Here is a 22,934-nt window from a genome sequence, read left to right as displayed (position 1 = left end):
CTTTTAAGACCTTCAGTTTAAGAGAAGTGCTTTCAGTTCCTTTTTTAGAGAGCTGCAGGGGCAATTTACCCTAAGAAGAAACCAAAAGGACAGGCATAACCACTCGAAACCCCAGGGAAGGGAGCAGCAAGAGAAAAAGGAACTATGTTCAATGGTTTTTTGCTTATTCAGACAAGGTAACACATACTTCAGGTTTCATCACAAAAGATGAAAACAGCTGTGTAAACTCTAGGTTGATTCTCAGACTCGGTAAGAACTTAATGGAAGAAGGTAAGGTCTGTCTAGCCCACTGTGGCCTCAGAAGGACTTCCAGTGTATTAACTGGTCCACGGAAGTGAGCTGAATGGAGCCCTCTATACTGCTGTGTGGACTAACTAGCTATTCCTTTGTGCGCTGTCTATACATTCATACGTACATCTAATCCTAAGTGTCCTGGTTTTGTTTCTCTAGAGAACCTAACACATTTGGTACCAGGAATGGTTCTAGAGAAACAAGCTCATGAATATGGGCTTCTCAAATTGGCTCTCCGGTCTGATTAGGCTTAATGCTATCTCTCCCCCTAAAGGCATGGGCAGGTCTGCCACTCTTACTAGAGTGGGTGGTGGTACTTAATCCATGGTGTGAAGTAGCAAAGCGAATGGCCACCGTATTTGTAGATCTTCACAGCTGATCTGCTATTTTAATATATTTTTTGTTATTCCACATGACAGATAACACCGTTCTGCATTTGTGAAGGGCCTACACCAACAAATTTAGGCAACCGCACAGGGTCAGGATAGACGGGGTAAAGACTTAACATCTGTTATTTAGCATTTGAAATGGGGAAGCTCCTTTAATCGTTGATCTCTTCATCATCATCATCCCCAAAAGCTTCTTCTCCATCATTAGCTGTAGCTTCTTGATACTGCTGGTATTCTGACACCAGGTCATTCATGTTGCTCTCGGCCTCGGTGAACTCCATCTCATCCATGCCCTCTCCAGTGAACCAGTGCAAGAAGGCCTTGCGGCGGAACATGGCTGAGAACTGCTCTGAGATACGCTTGAAAAGCTCTTGTATGGCTGTGCTGTTGCCGATAAAGGTGGAGGCCATTTTGAGACCCTGGGGTGGGATGTCACACACAGCTACCTTGACGTTGTTGGGGATCCACTCCACGAAGTAGCTACTATTCTTGTTCTGGATGGCCAGCATCTGCTCGTCCACCTCCTTCATGGACATGGGTCCCCGGAAGACGGTGGCCACCGTGAGGTAGCGCCCATGCCTTGGGTCACAGGCGGCCATCATGTTCTTGGCATCAAACATCTGCTGAGTCAGTTCTGGGACTGTGAGGGCCCGGTATTGCTGACTACCTCTGGCCGTCAGTGGTGCGAAGCCAGGCATGAAGAAGTGGAGACGGGGGAAAGGGACCATGTTCACGGCCAGTTTTCGGAGATCAGCATTGAGCTGGCCTGGGAAGCGCAGGGAGGTGGTGACCCCGCTCATAGTGGCAGACACTAGGTGGTTCAGGTCTCCATAGGTGGGGGTGGTTAACTTCAGGGTACGGAAGCAAATGTCATACAAAGCTTCATTATCAATGCAGTAGGTTTCATCTGTGTTTTCAACTAGCTGGTGGACAGATAGGGTGGCGTTATAGGGCTCCACCACAGTGTCAGAAACTTTGGGGGAAGGCATGACACTGAAGGTATTCATGATCCTATCAGGATATTCCTCTCGGATCTTGCTAATGAGCAGAGTACCCATGCCAGAGCCTGTTCCTCCCCCCAGGGAGTGGGTGAGCTGAAACCCCTGCAGGCGATCACAGTGCTCACACTCTTTCCTCACTACGTCCAGCACTGAATCCATCAACTCGGCTCCTTCTGTGTAGTGCCCCTTCGCCCAATTGTTTCCTGCTCCAGTTTGACCTGGAATTAAAAAAAAAAAAAAGCTCATCATGTGATTTAAATAGGATGACTCAAGAAGGAAGTATTGATTAAGTACTTTAAGGAATGGTAATAGAAAAAGATGAACAATGGGATGCTCTCTGCCAGGTCATATCCACCAGCCACTCTAGGAGAAAGATGAGCTGTCTACCTAATAAAGAGTTAGTCTTGGGAACACACAGGAAGGAGCAGTTTTCTGCCCTAGAGGTTCACTATGAGTCAGAAACTACTGGAAGGCAGTAGAGTTAGTAAGTTTTTATCCAACAATATATTGTACAAAGTTTAAGGGTAAGAGAAACAGGCACTCATCAAAACTTCTTTACGTAAGCGAAATTACTGAATTTTAAAGGTGTGCGTTATCTTCTGACCTGGTTATGTACATGCTTAATTTTTAATATGTAATTCTTGCACATGATAAGAGTTACAGGGGACAAAATATACACATTTAAAATTAAGTCACCTTTCCCTCTCTAAGCATTCTGAATATTGTAATATGTACAAATAGTTTCAAAACAATAATTCTTTTCAATGTTATTAGAGTTCTCATTCATTATCCAGAAGCACTGTTGCAAGTTTCTGAAACCAATTCTTTTTCTTAAGGTTTCTTGATATACTACACATATCATACACTTCCATTGTTAAGTCACTTTTTATTGTATTATATTAAATCATTTTATTGTGGGCTCTTACAGATATTTAACAATCCATAAATCAATTACATCAAGCGGACTTGCCCATATGTTGCCATCATCGTTTTCAAAACATTTTTGTTCTACTTGAGCCCTTTGTTATCAGCTCTTTTTCCCCAGCCTCCCCCACCCTACTACTCTCACAAACCTTTAATAAATTATGTTATTATTTTTCATATCTTACACCAACTGCTGAATCACTACACCCACATTTGTTACTTGTCCCCTTGTGAGGGGTGGGGGGAATTATACATCCATCATTGATAGCAATCCCTCCCCCACCACCCTCATAGAATCGCTACTCCCATTACTGTTTCTGTGGGGTTTATCTGTCCTGGATTCCGTCTGTCACCATCTTTTATCTGTATCAATGTACATATGCCAGTCTAGCAGGATTTGTGAGGTCAAACGGAGGGCATGATTGTGGGGAAGAAGCAATAAAGAACTAAAGGAATATCGTGTATTTCATCAGTGCTGTGCTGCACCCTGAATGAATTGTCCTTTCCGTGTGTCCCTTCTGTGAGGGATTGTCCAATTATTAACAGATGTGCTTTGGGTCTCCACTCTGACCCCTCTCCACATCAATATAATTGGTTGTTTTTTTTTTAAGTCTCTGATACCTGATCCCATTGGCACCTTGTCACACAATCTGGTGTGCTTCTTCCATGTGGGCATGTTGCTTCCCTGCTAAGAGGCCACTTATTTAACTTTAAGCCTTTAATACCCAGGCGCCATTAGCTTTCTCCACCACATTTGCTTATGCACCCATTTTTCCTTCAGCGATCATAAGGTAAGTGAGTATCACAGTGCCAGGTTATAGAACAAAGTGTTCTTGTGTTGAGAGAAAACTTAAGTAGAGGCCCAAAGTCCATCTGCTAGCTTAATACTTTAACATATAAATATACATATATAGACCAATACCCATCTTTACATATTAATGTATTTATGTATATACATGTCTACACACCTATATAGCTTTTGCCTCTTAGTTATTTTCTGTATTTCCTTTTATTTTCCTTCTGCCCTGCTATCATATTCACCCTTCATTTGGCTAGGCTACATTACAATTGATCCAACATCACCAGGTACTCTGCATCCTCCTTGTCATCAATTTTGGATCCCTTGTTCTCCTGTCCCAGAGTTTATTGGCTCCCAGATCCCTTCCCCTTGCATCCTCCTAAGACCTCCCACCCCCATCCCCAACACACACACACACACAGACCAACATCCGTCCATTGTTTTCCCCTCAAGATTGTTTATCCTACCCATCTTAAAGAGATAGACATATTAAGTCACTTTTTAAAAGAGTTGTATATACATCACAATCCATTCTAGTGTTTCCCACCCACCCACCCACATTCATTGTTCCCTCATTCCTCTCCCCCACCCCCACCCATCTCCTCCCTGGTAAAACATTGCACTGGTTATTGCCTCTATTCATCCATTCCTTTCAAGTTTCATAAACTGGGAAACCTAACAAATAATTAAAAATATAAACAAAACAAAGAAGAAAATAATAATACAAAAAAGAAAGACCACCAACAATCTTTAAAAAGAGAAGAAATTTCTGTTGTGGGACAAGCGAGAAATACTTCAGCCCAGAGCAAATTTAAGTTGGGTGAAGAGGGAGGTCAACTGGCCAAGTGTACTGTAGTTTGAGGCACTGACATCGCTGTCAGGTCCCTAGCCTGTGGCCAGAAGTGATCTGCCAGCTCTGACTAGATACGCTGCAGATAGACTTTGGGTTCCCACTGTCTTCCACAGCCTAAAACCCATTCTTGATATTGTTCCTATAATTAAAGACATAGTTGGCTTCAGGAAGTTCATAAATAAATGGAAGTAAAAAATCCATGAAAATGTCCCTTGAAATATTTAGGTAGGAAAACTTTACCTACCTAAAATATTTCATATTGTTACCCCAACAACTCAGGTACCTTACAAAAAAAGAAAATCTTACTGTAGATATAAGCACATTTTTCGCTGAATATGTTTGTTATTTCACAGAGAAAACTTGAATGAGTTGTTAGCTCCTAAATATAAAATTCTATTTTTAAATTTACTTCATTAGAGCTTTGAAAAAAATTAGAGCTTCATCACTAGAGAAAGGATTTTTTTCCAAGTTGTAAAAATAATTTAGGCCTATATATACACAATGCAAAAGGTAAAAAAAAGATTTACACCATATCAAAATAGCAAAAACCCTATGCTTTAGGGACTCGGATGGTGTTCCTTTTCAGTTTTCTGACAGTTTTTTAAGCTGATCTCTCTGGCTTGAATTGATTTTTGAGATTTTCCCAATGTTCCTTTAAGAGCTTGATTCAAACATCAATCTCCACAAACCTGAGAGCAGAAGTAGATGGTGCCTGGCTATCACTGCCAACTGCTCTTAAAGAGCATTGGAAAGCTCTGTATGGAGTGGAAGGAAATCACCTTGACATTTTTGAAAAGACCAAGCCTACTGGTCTCATAGAGACTGATGGAACCCTTGAGCCTTTAGTCGCCTTTCACATTTAGGAATGAACTCATCCTCATGGTTCAAGTTTCAAACAATAAATAGGTTTGTAAAGGGAACAATAACACTAATGAGGTATGCACTTAGAACCATCGGCCATTTGAGATCCAAAGGGCAGCATTTACTCAAGGACAAAGTTCAGACAGAAGGCTTAAGAAAGAAGGAGGAATAAAAACGGAACAGGGAGGAAGTAGGATAAGTGATGTTGTATTGCGAAAATTACAATCAATGAGATAAAAAGAAAATGAAAAACCCATCTGCTTTGAAAACCTTTACCCAAGTCATAAGAGAAAAGTACAATCAGAATGCTCCTTAGACATGAAGATGGCAAACCTTAGAGACATGTTATCAGGAGAGACCAGTCCCTGAAGAAGGACATGATGCTTTATAAAGCAGCCAGTAAAAAGTAAGCGCCTCAGTTAGATGAATTATCGTAGAGGCTGCAACATTGACTCAAGCAGGAAGAGACACTGTTCTTCTGTTGTATATAGGGTTGCTATGCATGGGAACCAACTTAATGGCACCGAACAACAACTGACCCTAGCCCAAACCTTTTAATTAGCTTAAGAGGAAAAAAAGAAAATATAAAACAAAACCCAACCAACCCACTGCAATCAAGGAGATGCCAACTGAAAACATTTCCTTTACAGAGAAGACAGCCTCATCTTTCTCCCAAGCTGCTTGGACTGAACTGCAGACTTTTAGCTAGTAGCCCAATGCCTAGCCCACAGCACACCAGGCTCCTCTCAATTAACTTCATTGGAAAACAAATTCCAAGAAAGCAAAACCATCAGGACATGTACTGCTTTTAGTCTGAAGTACACCACGCACTCCACCTCCATTCAAGGCAAGGGGGGGGGGGGGAATATTTAAAAAACAAACACTAGTGCATATCTTTATAGGATTAGTACTAAGGCAGCAGAGGGACATTGGGCCTCCACTCAAGCACTTACTCAATGCAAGAACACTTTGTTCTATTAAATTGCCATTCCAGGATGCACACCTCCCCAACACGATTGCTGAAGAAAAATGTGTGCATAAGCAAATGTGGTGAAGAAAGCTGACGGTGCCAGGCTATCAAAAGATATAGCATCTGGGGTCTTAAAGGCTTGAAGATTAAACAAGCGGCCATCTAGCTGAGAAGTGTCAAAGCCCACATGGAAGAAGCACACCAGCTTGGCTGATCACAAGGTGTAGAAGAGACCAGTTATCAGACATCAAAGAACTAAAAATCCTATCAATGCGTGCCCACCTCCCTGATATGATCAATGAAGACAAACGTGTGCATAAGCAAATGTGAAGAAAGCTGATGGTGCCCAGCTATCAAAAGATACAGTGTTTGGGGTCTTAAAGGCTCGAAGATAAACAAGTGACCATCTAGCTCAGAAGCAACAAAGACCACATGGAAGAAGCACACCAGCCTGTGTGATCTCGAGTTGTCGAAGGAATCAGGTATCAAGCATCAAGGAACAAAAAATCATATTGAAAATGTGGGTGAGTGCAGAGTAGAGACTCAAAGCCCAATGGTAGCCAACCAGACACCCCTTACTGAAGGGTTGTGGGGAGATAAACCAGTCAGGGTGCAGGGTAGCAACGATGAAACATATAACTTTCCTCTAGTTCTTAAATACTTCCTCCCCCCCCCACACTCTCATAATCCCAATTCTACCTTACAAATCTGACTAGACCAGAGGATGTACATAGGCGCAGAGAATCCAGGACAGATGACTCCTTCAGGACCAGTGGTTGAGGGGCAATGCCTGGAGGGTGGAGAGAATGTTGGGTAGAAGAGGGGAACTGATTACAAGAATCTACATATAGCCTCCTCTCTGGGGGAGGGACAGCAGAGAAGAAGGTGGGGGAGACGTCGGACAGTGTAATATATGACAAAATAATAATTTATAAATGATGAATGGTTCACGAGGTTGGGGGTTGTGGGGAGGGAGGGGGGAAAATGAGCATCAGATATTAAGGGCTCAAGTAGAAGGCAACTGTTTTGAGAATGATGATGGCAACAAATGTACATATGTTCTTGACATGATGTATGTATGGATTGTGATAAGAATTGTACGAGCCCCCAATAAAATGATTAAAATAATAATAATAATTAAAAGAAGGTGGAGCAAGTAAACAAACACTAAAAATTTTTAAAACTCCACATATCCATCTTTTTTTAATGTAAGGCAACATTCTTGTATACTTGCTGCAAAGTTACAATGATTTGGGAAGATGTCCATTTGAGTTTTGTTATAATTTTAATATTAGCCTTGACCAATCATTTTATTCCGTGGCTCACAAAGTATCCTTTTTGGAAGGCATCCTAAGGAGACAAGTGTTTGTTACAGAGGTAACTGCAGCCGTCCACTGATCACAGAGACATGCTTAGACACATTGTACCTGGAATCAACCTGGTCATGGATGAACTGGAGACCCAGCAGCCATACTTTTTTACTTGTCCTGTCTTTGCAGACTATATACTCTCACAGGAACCCAGGTGGCGGAGTAGGTTATGAATCAGCAGTTTGAAACCATACCTAATTTTTCTTTATTAATTCAAATAGTTACAAATAGTATAGCTTTAATTTCTGGGGCACTATATTTGAAGAAACAAAATTTTTACCATTCTGTTAAATATATTCAATGGAATATAAAAATCAGAAATAATCCATTAATTAAATTTTATTATTTTAAATTTCCCATTATCACAAAAAGCCTAGTGGCCTACCATATTTACTCGTGTATAAGCTGAGTTTTTCAGCACAAAAAATGTGCTGAAAAACAGGGGTTCAGCTTATACAGGAGTCAGTGGTACCCCAGCGAGGTGTAACATCCCGCTGCCCTCCCCCCCCCCAGGTAACGGGACAAGTGCCCATATGTCGCGGGTGATTGCTGTTTCTCCGCTGTTTACTCAAAGCCCTGCTGACACTGAAAGGCTTTGAATTTGACTGTTTGTTTACTCACATCTAACCAATCAGAGCCGTCCTATGATGTGGACGGCTCCAATTCGCAGAAGCACCCATAGTGATTCACTTACACTGGCAGCTGAACTGGTAAGGATGTGTCTGTGGCTGCGCTCCATCTTAGCCCTCTGGTGTTTGTGTTAATTCACATCCTGCATCCCCCGCCCACACGGACTCCCCTCCTCCCGGCTAACACTTAGCAGGGGGCAGGGGAGGGGGAGGGCATTACCATGAAAGTTCTTTTTCAAAGGCTTGTTTTTTTATCCTATTAGAAATGGATACTCTTGAACCAAAACAAAAACGCCGGTCATATGAGGCTGGTTTCAAAATGAGGTTGTGTCAAGAGCAGAAGAGAGCAATAACAGTATTGCAAGGAGGGAATTCTGTGTTGACGAAAAGCAAGTGAGGGAGTGGTGGAAAATGAAGGCTGACTTGGAACAGATTCCAAAAGCTAAAAAAGCTCGTCGTGGTTTAACGTCTTTTTATGGGGCTCTAGAGAGTGAATTAAATAAATGGGTTATGGAGTGTCGTCAAATGGTTACTGCATAACATGCATGGGAATCTGTATATGTGCTCTACAAATGGCTAAGGATGACAAATATAAAGCACCAGGCATGGAAAAATTTGTTGCAGCAGGATGGTGTACCTGCTTCATGAACAGGTTTGGCCTACTATGTTTGAGACAAAGAACAAAGATTTCCCAGAAATTGCCACAAGGCCTTGAAGAAAAAATTATGTCATTCCAATCATTTATTATAAAACAAAGAAGGATTTATAATTATGACCTGGCAGATATTGGGAATATGGATGAAACTGCCATGACTTTTGATCTTCCAGGCAACAGAACTGTGGCAAGTTTAGGAGAAAAAAAACATTTTTCTCAAAACCACAGGAAATGAAAAAAAAAACACTTTAGAGTTGTTCTATCATGTTTGGCTAATGGAACTAAGCTATGTTCTGTCATTATTTTTATAGAAAGACCTTACCTAAAAAGATCAATTTGCCATCAAGAATTACTGTGCGTGCACATGTTAAAGGCTGGATGGATGAAGACGGAACAAAAAAATGGCTGGTATAAATTTGGAACCAACGACCAGGAGCAGCCTTAAAGAAAAAAACATCATTACTTGTTTGGGATATGTTCACAGCCTACCTATCGGATGACATAAAAAAAAATTGGCAAAATCTAGTAGTTACTTTAGCCATTATTCCAGGTGGGCTTACATCTGTACTGCAGCCTCTGGATGTATGTTTAAATAAGCCTTTTAAAGACCATGTGCAAAGGATGTGGCATGAATGTATGTCATCCAGTCAAGCCCGACTAACAAAATGGGGAAATCTCATGAAGCCTGACATAGAATTAATAGCAAAGTGGGTTCAAGATGTATGGGAAGACATTCCAGAAGACATGGTGCGACGTGCCTTCCAGAAATGTAGTATTAGCAATGCTATGGATGGCAGTGAAGACTGAGCTTTGTATGAAAATGACAGCACTGATGGTGATGACAGCAATCTCAGTGGGGGACAGCATCTATGATGACCTCACACCAGCTGAAGCTCTGCATTGGGATATGGATGATGATGCGGAATCCAGTTTGAAGGATTTTAACTCTTTACATTTTAGCTTGGTTGTTGATTGAGCTCAGGGAATAGTACTCATTGTTGATACCATATTGTTTTTGTTGAACCTATTTTCCATTTACTGTGCTGGTTTACTAATGTTAAATTACTTGTCCTTTTATTTATGTTTTTTATTTAAAATAGATATTTAAATACATTACCCACTGATGTCTCCATTTTTAGTAATTTTATTTTCATTTGATTTGATTATTGAAACTCACCAAGAGCTTCTGCATTTTCCACCCTAGGCTTATACTTGAGTCAATCCGTTTTTCTGGTTTCCCAGGTATAATTAGGTATCTAGGCTTACACTCGGGTCAGTTTATATTCGAGTATATATGGTAGGTGGCTTTAGGCAAACTGGATTAGTCTTTAGTGAACAGAGACTCTGAACTTGACCTTTCCCCTTGTTCCACTTCATACTATTCACTCTGCTTCCTAAATATTTATAACTGACTGATAAATCATGAAATTTCCCTATGCTCTTACCAAAAAAAGTAGCTAGTAATTTCTGAATATATTGTGCATTCTCACAGCAAGGTTCCCAGTTAAATGATTGGGGGGGGGGGGATTGTGTCATTGGTTGAACACCACTATAATGATAAGTTGTGACATTAAAAAACAAACACAAAAAAAGCCCTCCAGATGGTAAACCAGAGGCTGCAATTTCTAAGCTGTGGCAGCAGGGCTGCTGTAGGCTCCAGACATCCTCAGAGCCCAAAGTCAGTTTAGGTGCTACATGTTTCAGGAGCGCAATGAGGCAGAATTGATTCAACAGCAGTGAGTTCATTTGTTTGAGCCTCCTTCTAGCCCTGATTGGGGGCACGGGGTGGGGGTAAAGAAGGAGGCATGACAGAAATTTTACCTTCCTGATGCTTAATTTTCCCCATGAAATTCCTTCCCATAATCTTACAGGCTTGACAGCTATGCAACCCCCAATTAAGAAAAGATTATTTTAAAAAGTATATTCGTACATGAAAAACTCAAAAGGCAGGAAAGTTTTGTTATATATTATTTCAAAGCAATAGTTTTCAGTGCCATTTCAAATTACAACTGAAGGTGGAATGACAAGTGGTTTATTTTAATTTACCAATTGTTACTGCAATGATGAATTATTAGACCATCGGGGGATGAACCATCTCCATTTCAGGTAGCTATTGTCTCTTTTGGAAGCCCTAGTGGTTGTAATGGTTGGGCTGCTAACCACAAGGTCACCAGTTTGAAACTAATCACTCCACGGGAGAAAGATGAGGCTTTCTACTTTTGTATACGTACACTCTTGGAAGCCCACATTACTTCTTTGTACCCTCTCCCATCAGGTCAGTATGAGTCAAAAATTGACCTGATGGTAGTGAGTTTTTTAGCTTTGGTTATTTCTTTTATTAGTAAATAACTTGGAAACAGCTGCATAGCCAAACACTCTAATGTATTCATAGAGTTTGGATATTTCTACATTGGATATTTCTAACTCATAGAGACCCTATAGGAGAGGGTAGAACTGCCCCTGTGGGCTTTCCCGTGTTGCATTAAAATTCAATGTAAATCATTGTTCATTATATTGTGAAATAGATTTTTAAATCACTTTATTGAGGGCTCGTACAACGCATCACAAGCCATACACGCATCCATCGTGTCAAGCACATTTGTACATTTGTCGTCATCATCAATCTAACATTTCCATTTTGCTCATCCAATCGTCTTGAGGAGATTAGCCACAGAAATGCCTTCAGAGGAATTTCTTACAGCGTAAAGAAGAGATGGCTTGAAAACTACCTTTCTAGGGGCAAGAAAACGAAATGAAGAGCAGATTTGACCTGTGAACTGAGAGTAGAAAACCCCCTCTCTCCTACAGAGAGGTTGGTGTGCTTGAATTGCTGACCTTGTGGTTAGCAGCCCTATGGGTAATACACTATACCACCAGGGCTCCCTGGGATAGGGCCAGGGCTGGGAGTGGGGCCCTAACTTCATAATGTTGTCTGTTTCAATTCTGTTTGTTGGTGTTAGGTGCTGTGGAGTTGGTTCTGACTCATAGTGAGCCTATGCTTATGTTTATTAACTGATAAAAAAAAAGATAAGACCAGACTTTTTATATTCTCCTTTTTTGGTTCTAAATTATGGTTCAATTTACTGAAGAAACATCTAGTATTGCTGAAGCTGCTGCTGTGAAAAATGAGCATACTAGTACACACTTTAGTAGGTTTTGACAGATCCAGGTTTACAAAAATCAGAGCATGATTGGATGCTTCTACAGGGGTGGGAAACATCCAGCCTCTAAGTCCTATAAGACCTGCAAAATTATCAATACCAATTAACATTACATGCCTCCCCAACTGAGGAGCCATTCTGCTATTACATCAGAGGTGAGTTGATTAAATATTTGACCAGTATAGCCTATGAATTACATTCCAATTATCCAAATGGCCCTTGGCAGAAAAAAGGTTCCCCACTCATTTTAGAACCATAACAGGATGTACAGAGAATTCATTTAAATGCTGGCTACACTGATCTGACAGTGTATAAGTAGTTAACTGGTTCCTGGGCATCAGGGCAGAGTAGGGTCAGTTCATTTCCACAGCCATGGGCTAACGTCAGGGCAGAGCCCTGGCTCCTGCAAGGGAGGCTAACCGCAAGTTCAGCAGTCCATGCCCTGCTCTGTTCCTTGAGAGAAATGCCTGCTCCCACAGGCATGAGACAGGGTCACCATGAATCAGAATGAACTTGATGGCAGTGGGCTAACTGCCTCATCTTTTTCCTACAGAGCAGTTAGTAGGTTTTAACTGTCGACACCTGTGGGCGGCAGCCACTGCATAACCAGCTACGTCTCCAAAGCTCCTTGTGTCTCATAATCAATCAAAAATACTTTCACCAGCAACTGAAAATATAGCTTCATTGATGGAGGACTTTCGGTTGATGAGTAACATCTTTTCACCCCTAGGCACAAATCTTACTCAACAGTTGCAGTAGCTATTTTTTTAAAAGTAATATTGATTTGTAGTGTCTAACATTAAGATAAAATTGTCAGATGGGAAATGTTTAAATCTGTCACCCTTCCCTTGGGACACTTTAGAGAAATGGCTGTAAATATCACATGTTTATGTATTGGCTGTTCACATCCTCTCTTTATTCCTCTAATATGGGAGAGTATCTCTTTTCAGGCCTTGATCACTGCTGTCTAATAGAACTTTCTGCCATCATGGAACTATTGTATACCTGTAATGTCCAATAAGCAAGCTACTGAGTGCTTGAAATGAGGTTGCTGCGGATCAAGGAACTAAATTGTTATTTTATTTCATTTAAAGTTATTTCTTTTTAACATTTTATTTTGGATTGGGTGAAGGGCAAATCAGTTTTAATTCAACAATCCATACAAATTTGTTTCATGTCATTAATTGTAAATCCTACAACATCATTCATATTTCTCATTTCCATTCGGAATGCATTCTTTCTTAACCCTTCCTGTCATTTGAGCTTTGTTCTTGGGCAAATACAGCTCTTTATAGCTCAAATCGTGTTTTTTTTTTTAATTTAAACAACCACACGTGGTTCCAAACCAAACTCACTGCCTAGAAAGTTGATTCTGACTCAGAGAAAGTGGGTTATGTGTTGGGCTGCTAACCACAAGGACAGTAGTTCAAACCCATCAGGGAAACCCAGCCCCTCCAACAGAGGAAAATAACGTTTTCTGCTTCTTTAAAGGTCTCTAGTCTTGGAAACCCAAAGGGATAGTTCTCCTCTGCCCTGTGGGATCACTATGAGTCACTCTTGGCTAATGATTATCAAATTATCAGAGGTTTTCTTGGGGATAAGTGCGGTCTCCAGTAAAGTCACTAGAGATTTCTGGTGGTATCGTGGTGATTTATACTGCTCGGCAGCTAACTGAGAGGGTCGAAGTTTAAACCCATCTGCTTCTCTATGTAGAAATTTGTCCATTAGCTTCCATAAATATTACAGCCTTGGAAACCTCGGGGAGTGATTTGTCCTCTGTCATAGTTGGAATTAGCTCAACGGGAAACCACAACAGGAAAGAAATATCTCTATTTGTGGACTATAAAACTATTCGTAATTTGGTTTTCCTGATGTACAAAAAAGGACATTAGAGTCTAGTCTTGGTCTCTTCAAAATATCAAAGGGGGCAAAACCCAGGAAAAATTATCAAAAAGGTTGCCTGTCCACTTATTTTGTGGATTATTATGGTAATGGCAAAATGGATATTTAGAGAACTTAGAAAATGCTTGTGAAAACTTGCTTTTTTGAGTCGTCTTTATAACAGATCATTGCCTGATTTCTCTACAAGTACATCAAACCCTATGCCAATAAATTATCCCAGGGTTTTGCTTCTTTTATAATTTGAAGTATACTAGTACTTCTTTTATGCTGTGACCCTAAAAGTCACTGTTGCAGTGCGATGGAGCCTGTTATTGTGGGTTACTTATTTGTATCTGTTTGAAACTAGTTACAAAAGCACTGAAGTCCATTCCAATGGGACTCTTCCTTTTTTGTATCCATTCAGAGCATTATTTAAATCTGATGGGAAAGGAAAGGAGAGGATTTCAAAGGGTTTTCACGACCATGACCTCATGGTTTCCTTTTTTATTTGTGTAAAACGCCTTTTCTTCCTCCCCCCTCCCTTCTTTTTTTTTTTAAATTGTGGAATATAAATAACACGGGGAGTGACTTTACATAGTGTTTCATTTATCCTGGGTTTCTTTCCTTGCCATATGAAGTTGGTGAATAGACTTTCCATTTCTTTGAAAAACTGGGCTGGGATTTGCCTTGGAATTGCATTGAATTTATAGAATGATTTAAGTAATAGTGACATTTTCACTATTTTAAGTCTTCTTGTACATGATCATAGGACATTAATTTATTTATGTAAGTCTCTTTGTTTCATCTAGAAATGTTTTATTAGAGTTTTCTTTGTATGTCTTTTGTTTCTCTGGTTAGATTTTTTCTTAGGTATTTTCTCTTCTGACAGGTTATAATAAATTGTATTTTTTTAATTTACATTTCAGAGGCCTCTTTATATACAAGACTCCAATGGATTATTGTATATTGGTTAACAAATTTTCCATAATTCCTGAAATTTTTCATTTGAGCTTTTAGGGTTTTCTATAAATACAGTCGTGTATGATCAGATGTTCAAATAGAGAGTTTTGCTTTTTCTTTGCCAACTTAGATGCTTTCGATTTTATTTTGGTGTCTAATAGCTCTGGCTAAGCCTTCCAGAATTATATTAAATAAGAATGGTGATAAGGGGCAACCCTTTCTTGTTCTCATATAGAAAGGGAATGTTTTAAGTTTTTCTCATTGTATTAAATGCTGGCCATTGATACTACATGTACATTGGTATTACACTGATATTACAGATAGGGTCTTTATTACATTAAAAAATTTTCCCTTTGATTTCTATTTTATTGAGTATTTTTATCAGGAACAGGAATGGATATAGGATCTTATTAAATTATTTTCCTGTAGCAATTAATATGATTATTTTTCATTTATATGGTGGGTTACATTATTGTTTTTTCTAACATAGAACCATCCTTGCACACCTCATATAGCTCCCACTTGATTATATTAAAAAACTGTTTTACTGAATTCTGTTGGCTAGAACTTCACTGAAAATTTTAGCATTATTAGTTTCATAAGGGGTATCGATCTATAGTTTTCTATCTAGTGAGCTCTCTGCTTGCTTTATAGTATCATGGGTTATAACTGCTTAATAAAACAAGTTTGGTCGTATGCTGTACTTTTCTGTATTGTGAAATAGTTTAAGTATAATTGGTGCTTAATCCTTCTCTGTTTGGTAGAATTTCCTAATAAAACCATCTGGTCCTCATGTTTTTGAAGTTGGAAACTTTTTAATGATTTTTTTATATCATTCTCTTTTAATTTAGGTAGGTAATATGCTTCTAAAGGTGTGTCCATTTCTTCTAGAGTATTGAATTTGTAGTAGCCTTTTATAACATTGTGTATCTTTTTTATTTCATTTGTAATATCAGCTTTTCCTTTCTTAGGTTTGCCAGTGCCTAATTAATACTGTTAATCTTTTCAAAGAACCAACTTCTTGGTTCTTTTTTTTTTTTTTATGTGAGCACTTATTGCTACAAATTACTATATTTTGCTGTGTCCCAAGGGTTCTGCTGTTTTTCATTTTCATTTGTTTCAATGAATTTTTTAAATTGCACTCTTTATTTCTTCCATTAGTGTTTTTTTAAGTAAGGTGTTCGATTTCCACGCAGCGGATTTTTTCTTGATTTTCCTATTATTGATTTCTAATTTTATAGTATTATAATCTGAAAAGATAGTTTTCTTTCTGGACTCATTATAGTAACTGTTTTTGTGTTTTAAGTTTCTTAATGTTTTTAAATTTATTGATGTTTGCCTTCGGGTCCAACATAATTTATTCCAGAATATGTTCCATGTGCACTGGAAAAAAATGTATATTGTGTTGTTGTTAATAAAAGAATGTCTAAGACATCAAGTTGTTTAATTGTGTTTAGTTCTTCAGTGTCTGTTGATTTACAGTTAACCTGTTTTTCCTTGGAAATAGTACATTAAATTATCCTACAGCAAATATTGTAGTAGATTCTATTTGTCTATTTGACTCTTCAACTCTAGCAAATTTAATATATTTTGAGGCTCTTTCATTAGGTGCATATATGTTTATTGTGGTTATGTCTTCAATTTCAATTTTGGCTTTCATTATTATATAATGGCCTTCTTTGTCTCTCATGAAGCCTTTTTTTAAAAACACTATCATTTTATTGGGGCTCATACAGTTCTTATCACAATCCATCCATCCATTGTGTCAAACACATTTGTACATATGTTGCCAACATCATTTTAAAAACATTTTCTTTCTGCTTGAGCCCTTGGTATCAGCTTCTCTTTTTTCCCTTTATCCCCCAAGTATTCTTGATAATGGTGTCTTAGATGTTGATTTTAAGTTGTGTTGCTGTTAATTCTCTTGTGTTGCTGTTAATTCTCTGTCCAAAGAACTTCCTTTAGTGTTTTTTATAAAATAAGTTTGATCTTGTTCTTACAAATTCTTTTAGCTTTTCTTTGTCTAAAAATTTCTTTATTTGTCCCTTGTATTTGAGGGATAGTTTTGCTTGATATAAGAGCTGTGGTTAGCAGGGTTTTTTTCCTTTCTTTCTTTCAAGGTTTTATATATATCATTGCATTGCATTCTTGCCTACAAAATTTCCATGGGAAAAAATTTTTAGGTTGGTCTTATTGGATGGCCTTCTTTTTTCTTTTTTTTTTTGGTCAGTTACTTTTAGGATACTTTCATTTTATTTGAAGTTAGTAAGTTGACAATGATGTGTCACAGGAATTTTCTTTTGAGGTCAATTCTTTTTGGGGTTCTTGAATATTTTCTGTTAACTTATTTGTTAGGGAAGTTTTCTAATATTTCTTTAACTACTTTTTCTGTCGTTATTTTTTTCTTCTTTTTGGCTGGATCATTTATCAAATGTAAGTTGTTCTTTTTGAAAGTGTCCCATAAAATTCTTATGTTTTCTTCAGCTATTTTGGTCTTTTTTTAATAGGCTGATCTTTATCTTCGAGATCACTGATTTGTGCTTTTATTATTTGATGTCTACTTTTGTTCTTTAAGAGTGTTAAGCAGTTTTAATATCTTAGTGTGTGTCTTCTGGATTTCTATTTGTGGTTGTTGAATTATACCTAGTTCACAATTTATCTTGTCAGATTGTTCATATCGTGCTTTCCTTGGTTCTTCTTTTATTTCTGTAGAATTTTTTCCTCTATCAATTTAAAGCAGCTGGAGTTCATTTTTCTAAACTCCCTTATGGGAAGATTCAAAGTCTTTTAATCATATGGAATATATCCTGAGTCTAGTTCTACTTGCATGTCACTCAATTCAATTTAATTTTTCTTAGTTTCTCGTGTGCACAGAAACTGACTCATGTTGCTGAGACTTGGTGTTGTTTCAATGTTTATCTGCTCAGATAATACTAGAATGGTTGTTTGCTCGATGCAATTGCTACAGTTCTTCTAGATTCAAGGATAGCATGGTTGTGTGGCAAGTATATTCTGGGCAGGGGTCAATGACAGGAAAAGTTAAATACTCTGTTGTCAAGATCCCAGTTTTGAGGGAAGCTCTTATGTGGTACAGGCCAGTGGCCAGTATAACTGTCATGAGAGGTATGAGAAGGCAATATTCCAGACTTTTCCAGCCCACCTAAGCTGTCTTTACTGAATCTGACCCAGGGTCTCTTTTAAATTAATCCCTCTGATAGTGAGCTGTAATTCAGGCTGTGCTTCTTTAAGCCCCAGGACTGCAGCTAATTGGTGAGTTTCCCATTCACCCACATTCTCCCTGCACTGGTTAAATAAAGTTCACTTCTTTCCAACACAGTATCACCTAATCTCACCCTCTTCCGGGGCAATTTCATCCAGCTATGCTGAGGAATGGGTAGATCCACCATCTGTGGGATTGGATCAAGTCTCAGGGCCCAGGTGGGTGAGAGAAGAAAGTCATCAACTCACCTTCTCCCCTGACTCTGGACCAATCACTGAGGAGAGCGCTCACTTGGGGCCCTATCACTTGTGGAGAGAACGCTGTCAGCTCCTCTGTGCAGCCCATCACATCCCCTCTCAATGCTGTGGACCCAAGCAGTCTGGAGGTGGCTCATTTGGGACCCAGGCAGGAGTGCAGAGCAAGTCAGCTCACCTCTTCCCAGCTTCCAGTGTGGCAGGGACTGAATCAATGGAAGGGGTTTCTCAGCCATAACTTTTCAGGGCAATCAAGCATCCACTATCTTTTAGGGCTTCTTGCATCTGAATTGCCATATTGTATCTGGCCTAGACCTTTATTTTCCAGAGGGTGGGGAGGGGGTGTTCAGAAATCAGGCTGGCTTATTTTCCTCTTACTTCCAAACTTTGTTCAGAGACAATAACTATAGAATTCTTGGCATGGTGGCCATGTTCCTCCTAATTCCAGAGCCTGTTAACAGTAATAGCACTTCTTCATTCGATTTTGTGTAATTTTATTTAGGAGTTTGTGGATGGGCATGTGCTGTCATCATTTATTTATGTGAAAGATGGGAAGAAAAGGATTGAGTGATTCTTTTAAAATAAGCCTCACATAAAAGAAACATAGGTGATAACATTCAAGTCAAAGACCAACAAAGAAGTCACAAATGGTGAAAAGATTTTCTCCTGAAGGAAAGAGGTTCATGGCTAACATTGTTATGTTTTTTTTAATCGAGATCTGTTATTTTTCTAATGAGATGTCATTGAAGAATACAGAGGTTATTTTCCTGAAGAAAAAGTTGTCTTAAAAGAAGCTCCTCATGAGGAGTTCAGCTGGAGGTGGGGATGAGGACAGTTGACTTCTATTTTAAATTTTTCTAAGGCACTTGATGTTTCTAATCTTGCACACACATGAATTTGATTTTTAAAAAGAGGGGGGAGGGAGAGGAGGAGGATAAGAAGAAGAAGGTAGTATAAGACTGAACCTACCAAAGATGAAGTTGTCTGGTCGGAAGAGCTGACCGAAAGGCCCAGATCTCACACTGTCCATGGTTCCTGGTTCCAAATCCACAAGGATGGCCCTAGGCACGTACTTCTGAGCTGGATGAGACCAAAAAAAAAAAAAAACAAGCCCAACCACAAGGGTTACACTCTGGTTTATAATCTTCCCCATAAGAAATGCATTCTCTATATCAAATCCCAGAAGCCTAGAATATATAAGTCAAGACCCTTCCAAGAAGGACCATTACTTCTTAGAACCACAGTGTTTTAACCTTGGGAGAGATGCTGAAAACATCAGCCCATTCCTGAATTTTACACGAAAAAACTAGTGGAAGGGGCACCATGTGTGGTGTGAGGAGAAGCAAGATAAGAGACAGTTCTGACTTGTCCCATGGCATATTTTCCAGTAAACTCTGTCACCTCTTTATTGTTGGGGAGTCTTACTGTTTTAGTGTCATGGTGATAAACCGAACTTGTAACAATTGACATGACATTGTTTTGGAACCTCCCTCATGCAGTACCTAACTGTAACTCAGCTACAATCTGAGCACCTGTATGGACATCACCCATTGTCTCTGTCTCCCCCAGAGACATTCATTGAGGGGGAAAGTGTAGCATTTTCCTTTGTAAGCCACTTTTATGACAAGTAGGCAAGAAACTGTCCTAAACCCGGTTTTGAAGACAGGATTAAAAAGGATTCCGTTCTACTGTGGTCTGAGAAGGGATGGGTGGAGAGAAGGGTTATCTTCTTACTATTTCTGTCAGTGTCGTCTTCTGTGTCCTACTGGTGCACCAGACATTCTGTCTGCTTAATAAACAATAAACCCAGTGATTTAAGTATGCCTATTACTCTTCCTAAGTGCTCGCGTGTATGAGCAGCCAAGTGACTCCCAAGAGTCTCCAACCGAACTCATTGCCATCGAGTTAATTTGACGCATAGCAACCATATAGGACAGAGTGGAACTGCTCCTATGGGTTTCTGAGATGCACCTCTATATGGGAATAGAAAGCAGAACTGCTGATGGTTTTGAACTACCGTCCTTGCAGTTAGCAGCATAACCACTTTGCCAAGAGTGTGCTACAGGCTCCCAAGACTCACTTGCTGCCATTGAGTCGGTGCAGACTCAGCGACCCTAGGCCAGGGTCGAGCTGCCCCCTGTGAGTTTCCAAGACTGGCCCTCTTTACTGGAGGAGAAAGCCCAGGGTTTCTCTCGCAGAGCCACTGGTATTTTGGAACTGCTGAGCTTGTAGTTAGCAGCCAAAAGCTTGGAAGGGAGGGTAAGAGCTGTCACTTTGTGTTTTCCAAGCGGTTTTATCTCATGTGAAGGCAAAGTCACACTTTTGTAAAACAAACAAACACAAAAGCTGTTCTGAAAGTACTGTGTCTAGGTGGAATGTATGTATCTGGAATTTTTACAAAATTCTGCAAAGTGACCAGGATGGTCTGTAGTTTGTACTTAAAGGGAGTGAGAATATTTTTGGTGCTCTGCAAAGGTCAAAAAAAGTCTTCTAAGAGAGTACCTTTCAAATTGTTAATCAAGCCCCACCCCCATGCACACACATAATATACATTTTAAAGTGAAAGTAAAGTATCTGTTGAAATAGTGAACTAGTTCTAAGCATCCTCGAGAAGCACTGTGATTTATTCCGAAGTTCCATTTCATTCCCATTTCCTTTCTATCTCTTTTCCTGATGACCTAAACTGATTTTCCAATTCGAATGCGTTGTCTTAATTCCAGAGCTCAGAGCCCCGCGATAGGCGGAATCCTGCCTTTTGAAACAAACAGGATTTCCTGGCCCCAGAGGCGCGGGGACGGGGCCTGCAGGCCCGCTCAGCTGGGCGGGGCGGCCCGCCGGAGATACTCACAGGATGACTCATTGTAGTAGACGCTGATCCTCTCCAGCTGCAGAGCCGAGTCTCCCACGTAGCCTCCGGCCGGGTCGATGCCGTGTTCATCACTGATTACTTCCCAAAACTAGGGCGGGGCAGGCGGCACGGGGGCCAGCGGTCAGAACGCCGGGCCTCCGATACTTCGCCCCACCTTCCCCCCTCCCCTCGGGGTGGCCAGCGCGACGGGAGGCGTCCCGGGAGCCGAGGGTGGGAAACTGGGATGCAGGAAGCCCGAGGGAAGAAAGTACCCGCGAGCAGCGGCAGAGTGGGGGAGCAAAAGTCAAAGTCGGGCACTTTCCGAGACTGCTGCGAGGCCTCGCAGCTCGGGTGGTGGGAGTGAGAGCAAGGAGGTCCGGACCCCGCCGCGCCCCAGCTGGGCACTCCGGGTTGCTGGGAGGCCCACCGGGATTGGGGGCACGTCCCGGCGGGGCTGGTGCGGCCACACCGACCGACGGCCATCAGAATCCCGGGCGCCACGCCGTCCACCCCGCTAGGCTAGCGGCGCCGGGAACCCACTCGTCCAGCGCCGTGGCCCACGTCCCCGGGCAGGAGGATTTGCACCCTGGGACCCACCTTCGTGCCGATCTGATTTCCGCACTGCCCTGCCTGGATGTGCACGATCTCCCTCATTGCGGGTGGGCGGGCGGGCGACGCGCTGGCTGCTGCACAGGCCGACGGACGCTCGGGACGACGACTGCGCCGCGGGGGCACTCTGCGAGCACCGAGCGCCCGGAGGCCGCCAGCTTCCCGCCCACCCCGGCCGCGCCCTACCAATGGAGGCCCCCGGCCGGCCCCGCCCCGCCCCGCCGCGCCCGGCCCGGCCTCCCTTTTTGGGTGCCGGGTCGGAGCCTCCCGAGAAAGCGGGTCTGGAGCGGCCGTGGGAAGTCGGCCAGGAGAGCTGGGCTGGAAGCGCCCGCGGTCCCTGCCTTCTCCATCCGATCGGACTCCGAGTCGAAGCCGGACTCGGGGTAGGGACCCAACAGATCGGGAGCGAAGGGGAAGGAAAGACGGCGCCCGGCGCCCAACTCCACCCTGCGGAAAGAACCCCGAGTCCTAAGGGACCGAGGACCGCAGTCTGGGGCTGAGTTTTTTAGCGCCCGCTCCGCCGGGCCGACGAGCGGGGCGCGCTCGGAGCAGGCTGGGCGGACGCTCCCGGGAGCCTGGGCCCTCTTCCCGGGCAGGCTCCTGCCTCCTTTACCCCGGGCAGCGCCTTCTGATCCGAAAGCAACGGACCGATGGCTTTGGGGGGGACTAAAGTGGATTTTTGCAGTGTTGTCTGCGTCGGACCGTTGCTCTCCGCGCTCCCCCCAACTCTCTCTCTCTCTCTCTCTCTCTCTCTCTCTCTCTCTCTCTCTCTCTCTCTCTCTCTCTCTCTCTCTCTCTCTCTCTCTCTCTCCCTCCCTCCCTCCCTCCCTCCCTCCCTCCCTCTCTCTCTCTCTCTCTCTCTCTCTCTCATCTTGCCCACCTGTTCCCGTACCCTCACCCTCCTGCCTCTGAATCGCCTCTGAATCGAATTAGTGAAAGTGAACATAGAATTTGAAATGAGCACCTCTGTTGCTTCTGTCATACCGTTTCGCGGTTTGGATGTGCGTGGAAGAGGCCCGTGTGAAGTAAAGAGTGTTGGAGCCTAAAAGGAAAGCGTTGGTGATTTACCTCTAGTCTGTCTTTCAGCGTCACTTCTCTGAAGTCTGCGTTTAGCACTTTAAGGCTCAGAGACGGTTAGGCAAAGTACAGCTCCTTCCTTTCCTATAAGATGGTTCCTGATCTCTCTCTGTAGTCCCCACCTCCCATTTCCAGTGTTCGCTGGACATCACCCTGCTCCTGCTCCTCCTTGCCCCACCCTG

The 22,934-nt window shown here is 41.6% G+C and overlaps 1 protein-coding gene across 1 annotated transcript; it reads right to left on the bottom strand.

Moving 5' to 3' along the window:
• Positions 1 to 649: 649 nt before the first annotated feature.
• LOC142427327 (tubulin beta-5 chain) lies at positions 650 to 21,816 on the bottom strand. The gene is made up of 4 exons (XM_075532580.1): positions 21,664 to 21,816; positions 21,067 to 21,175; positions 19,188 to 19,298; positions 650 to 1,899 (listed from the first exon to the last, which is right to left on the bottom strand). The coding sequence occupies exons 1-4, from the start codon at positions 21,718 to 21,720 to the stop codon at positions 833 to 835; spliced, it is 1,344 nt and encodes a 447-aa protein (XP_075388695.1). The 5' UTR covers positions 21,721 to 21,816; the 3' UTR covers positions 650 to 832.
• Between the last annotated feature and the right edge of the window lie 1,118 nt (positions 21,817 to 22,934).

This window comes from Tenrec ecaudatus, chromosome 15, assembly GCF_050624435.1.
Source record: "Tenrec ecaudatus isolate mTenEca1 chromosome 15, mTenEca1.hap1, whole genome shotgun sequence".
Lineage (NCBI taxonomy): Eukaryota > Metazoa > Chordata > Mammalia > Afrosoricida > Tenrecidae > Tenrec > Tenrec ecaudatus.
This window is presented reverse-complemented; position numbering and strand designations above follow the sequence as displayed.

Coding starts and splice junctions, on each gene's coding strand:
- LOC142427327 (XM_075532580.1), bottom strand. CDS start 21,720: ATGAGGGAGATCGTGCACATCCAGGCAGGGCAGTGCGGAAATCAGATC. Junction 21,176..21,663: donor GAAATCAGATCGGCACGAAG/GTGGGTCCCAGG, acceptor GCCCCGCCCTAG/TTTTGGGAAGTAATCAGTGA. Junction 19,299..21,066: donor CTACTACAATGAGTCATCCT/GTGAGTATCTCC, acceptor GGTCTCATCCAG/CTCAGAAGTACGTGCCTAGG.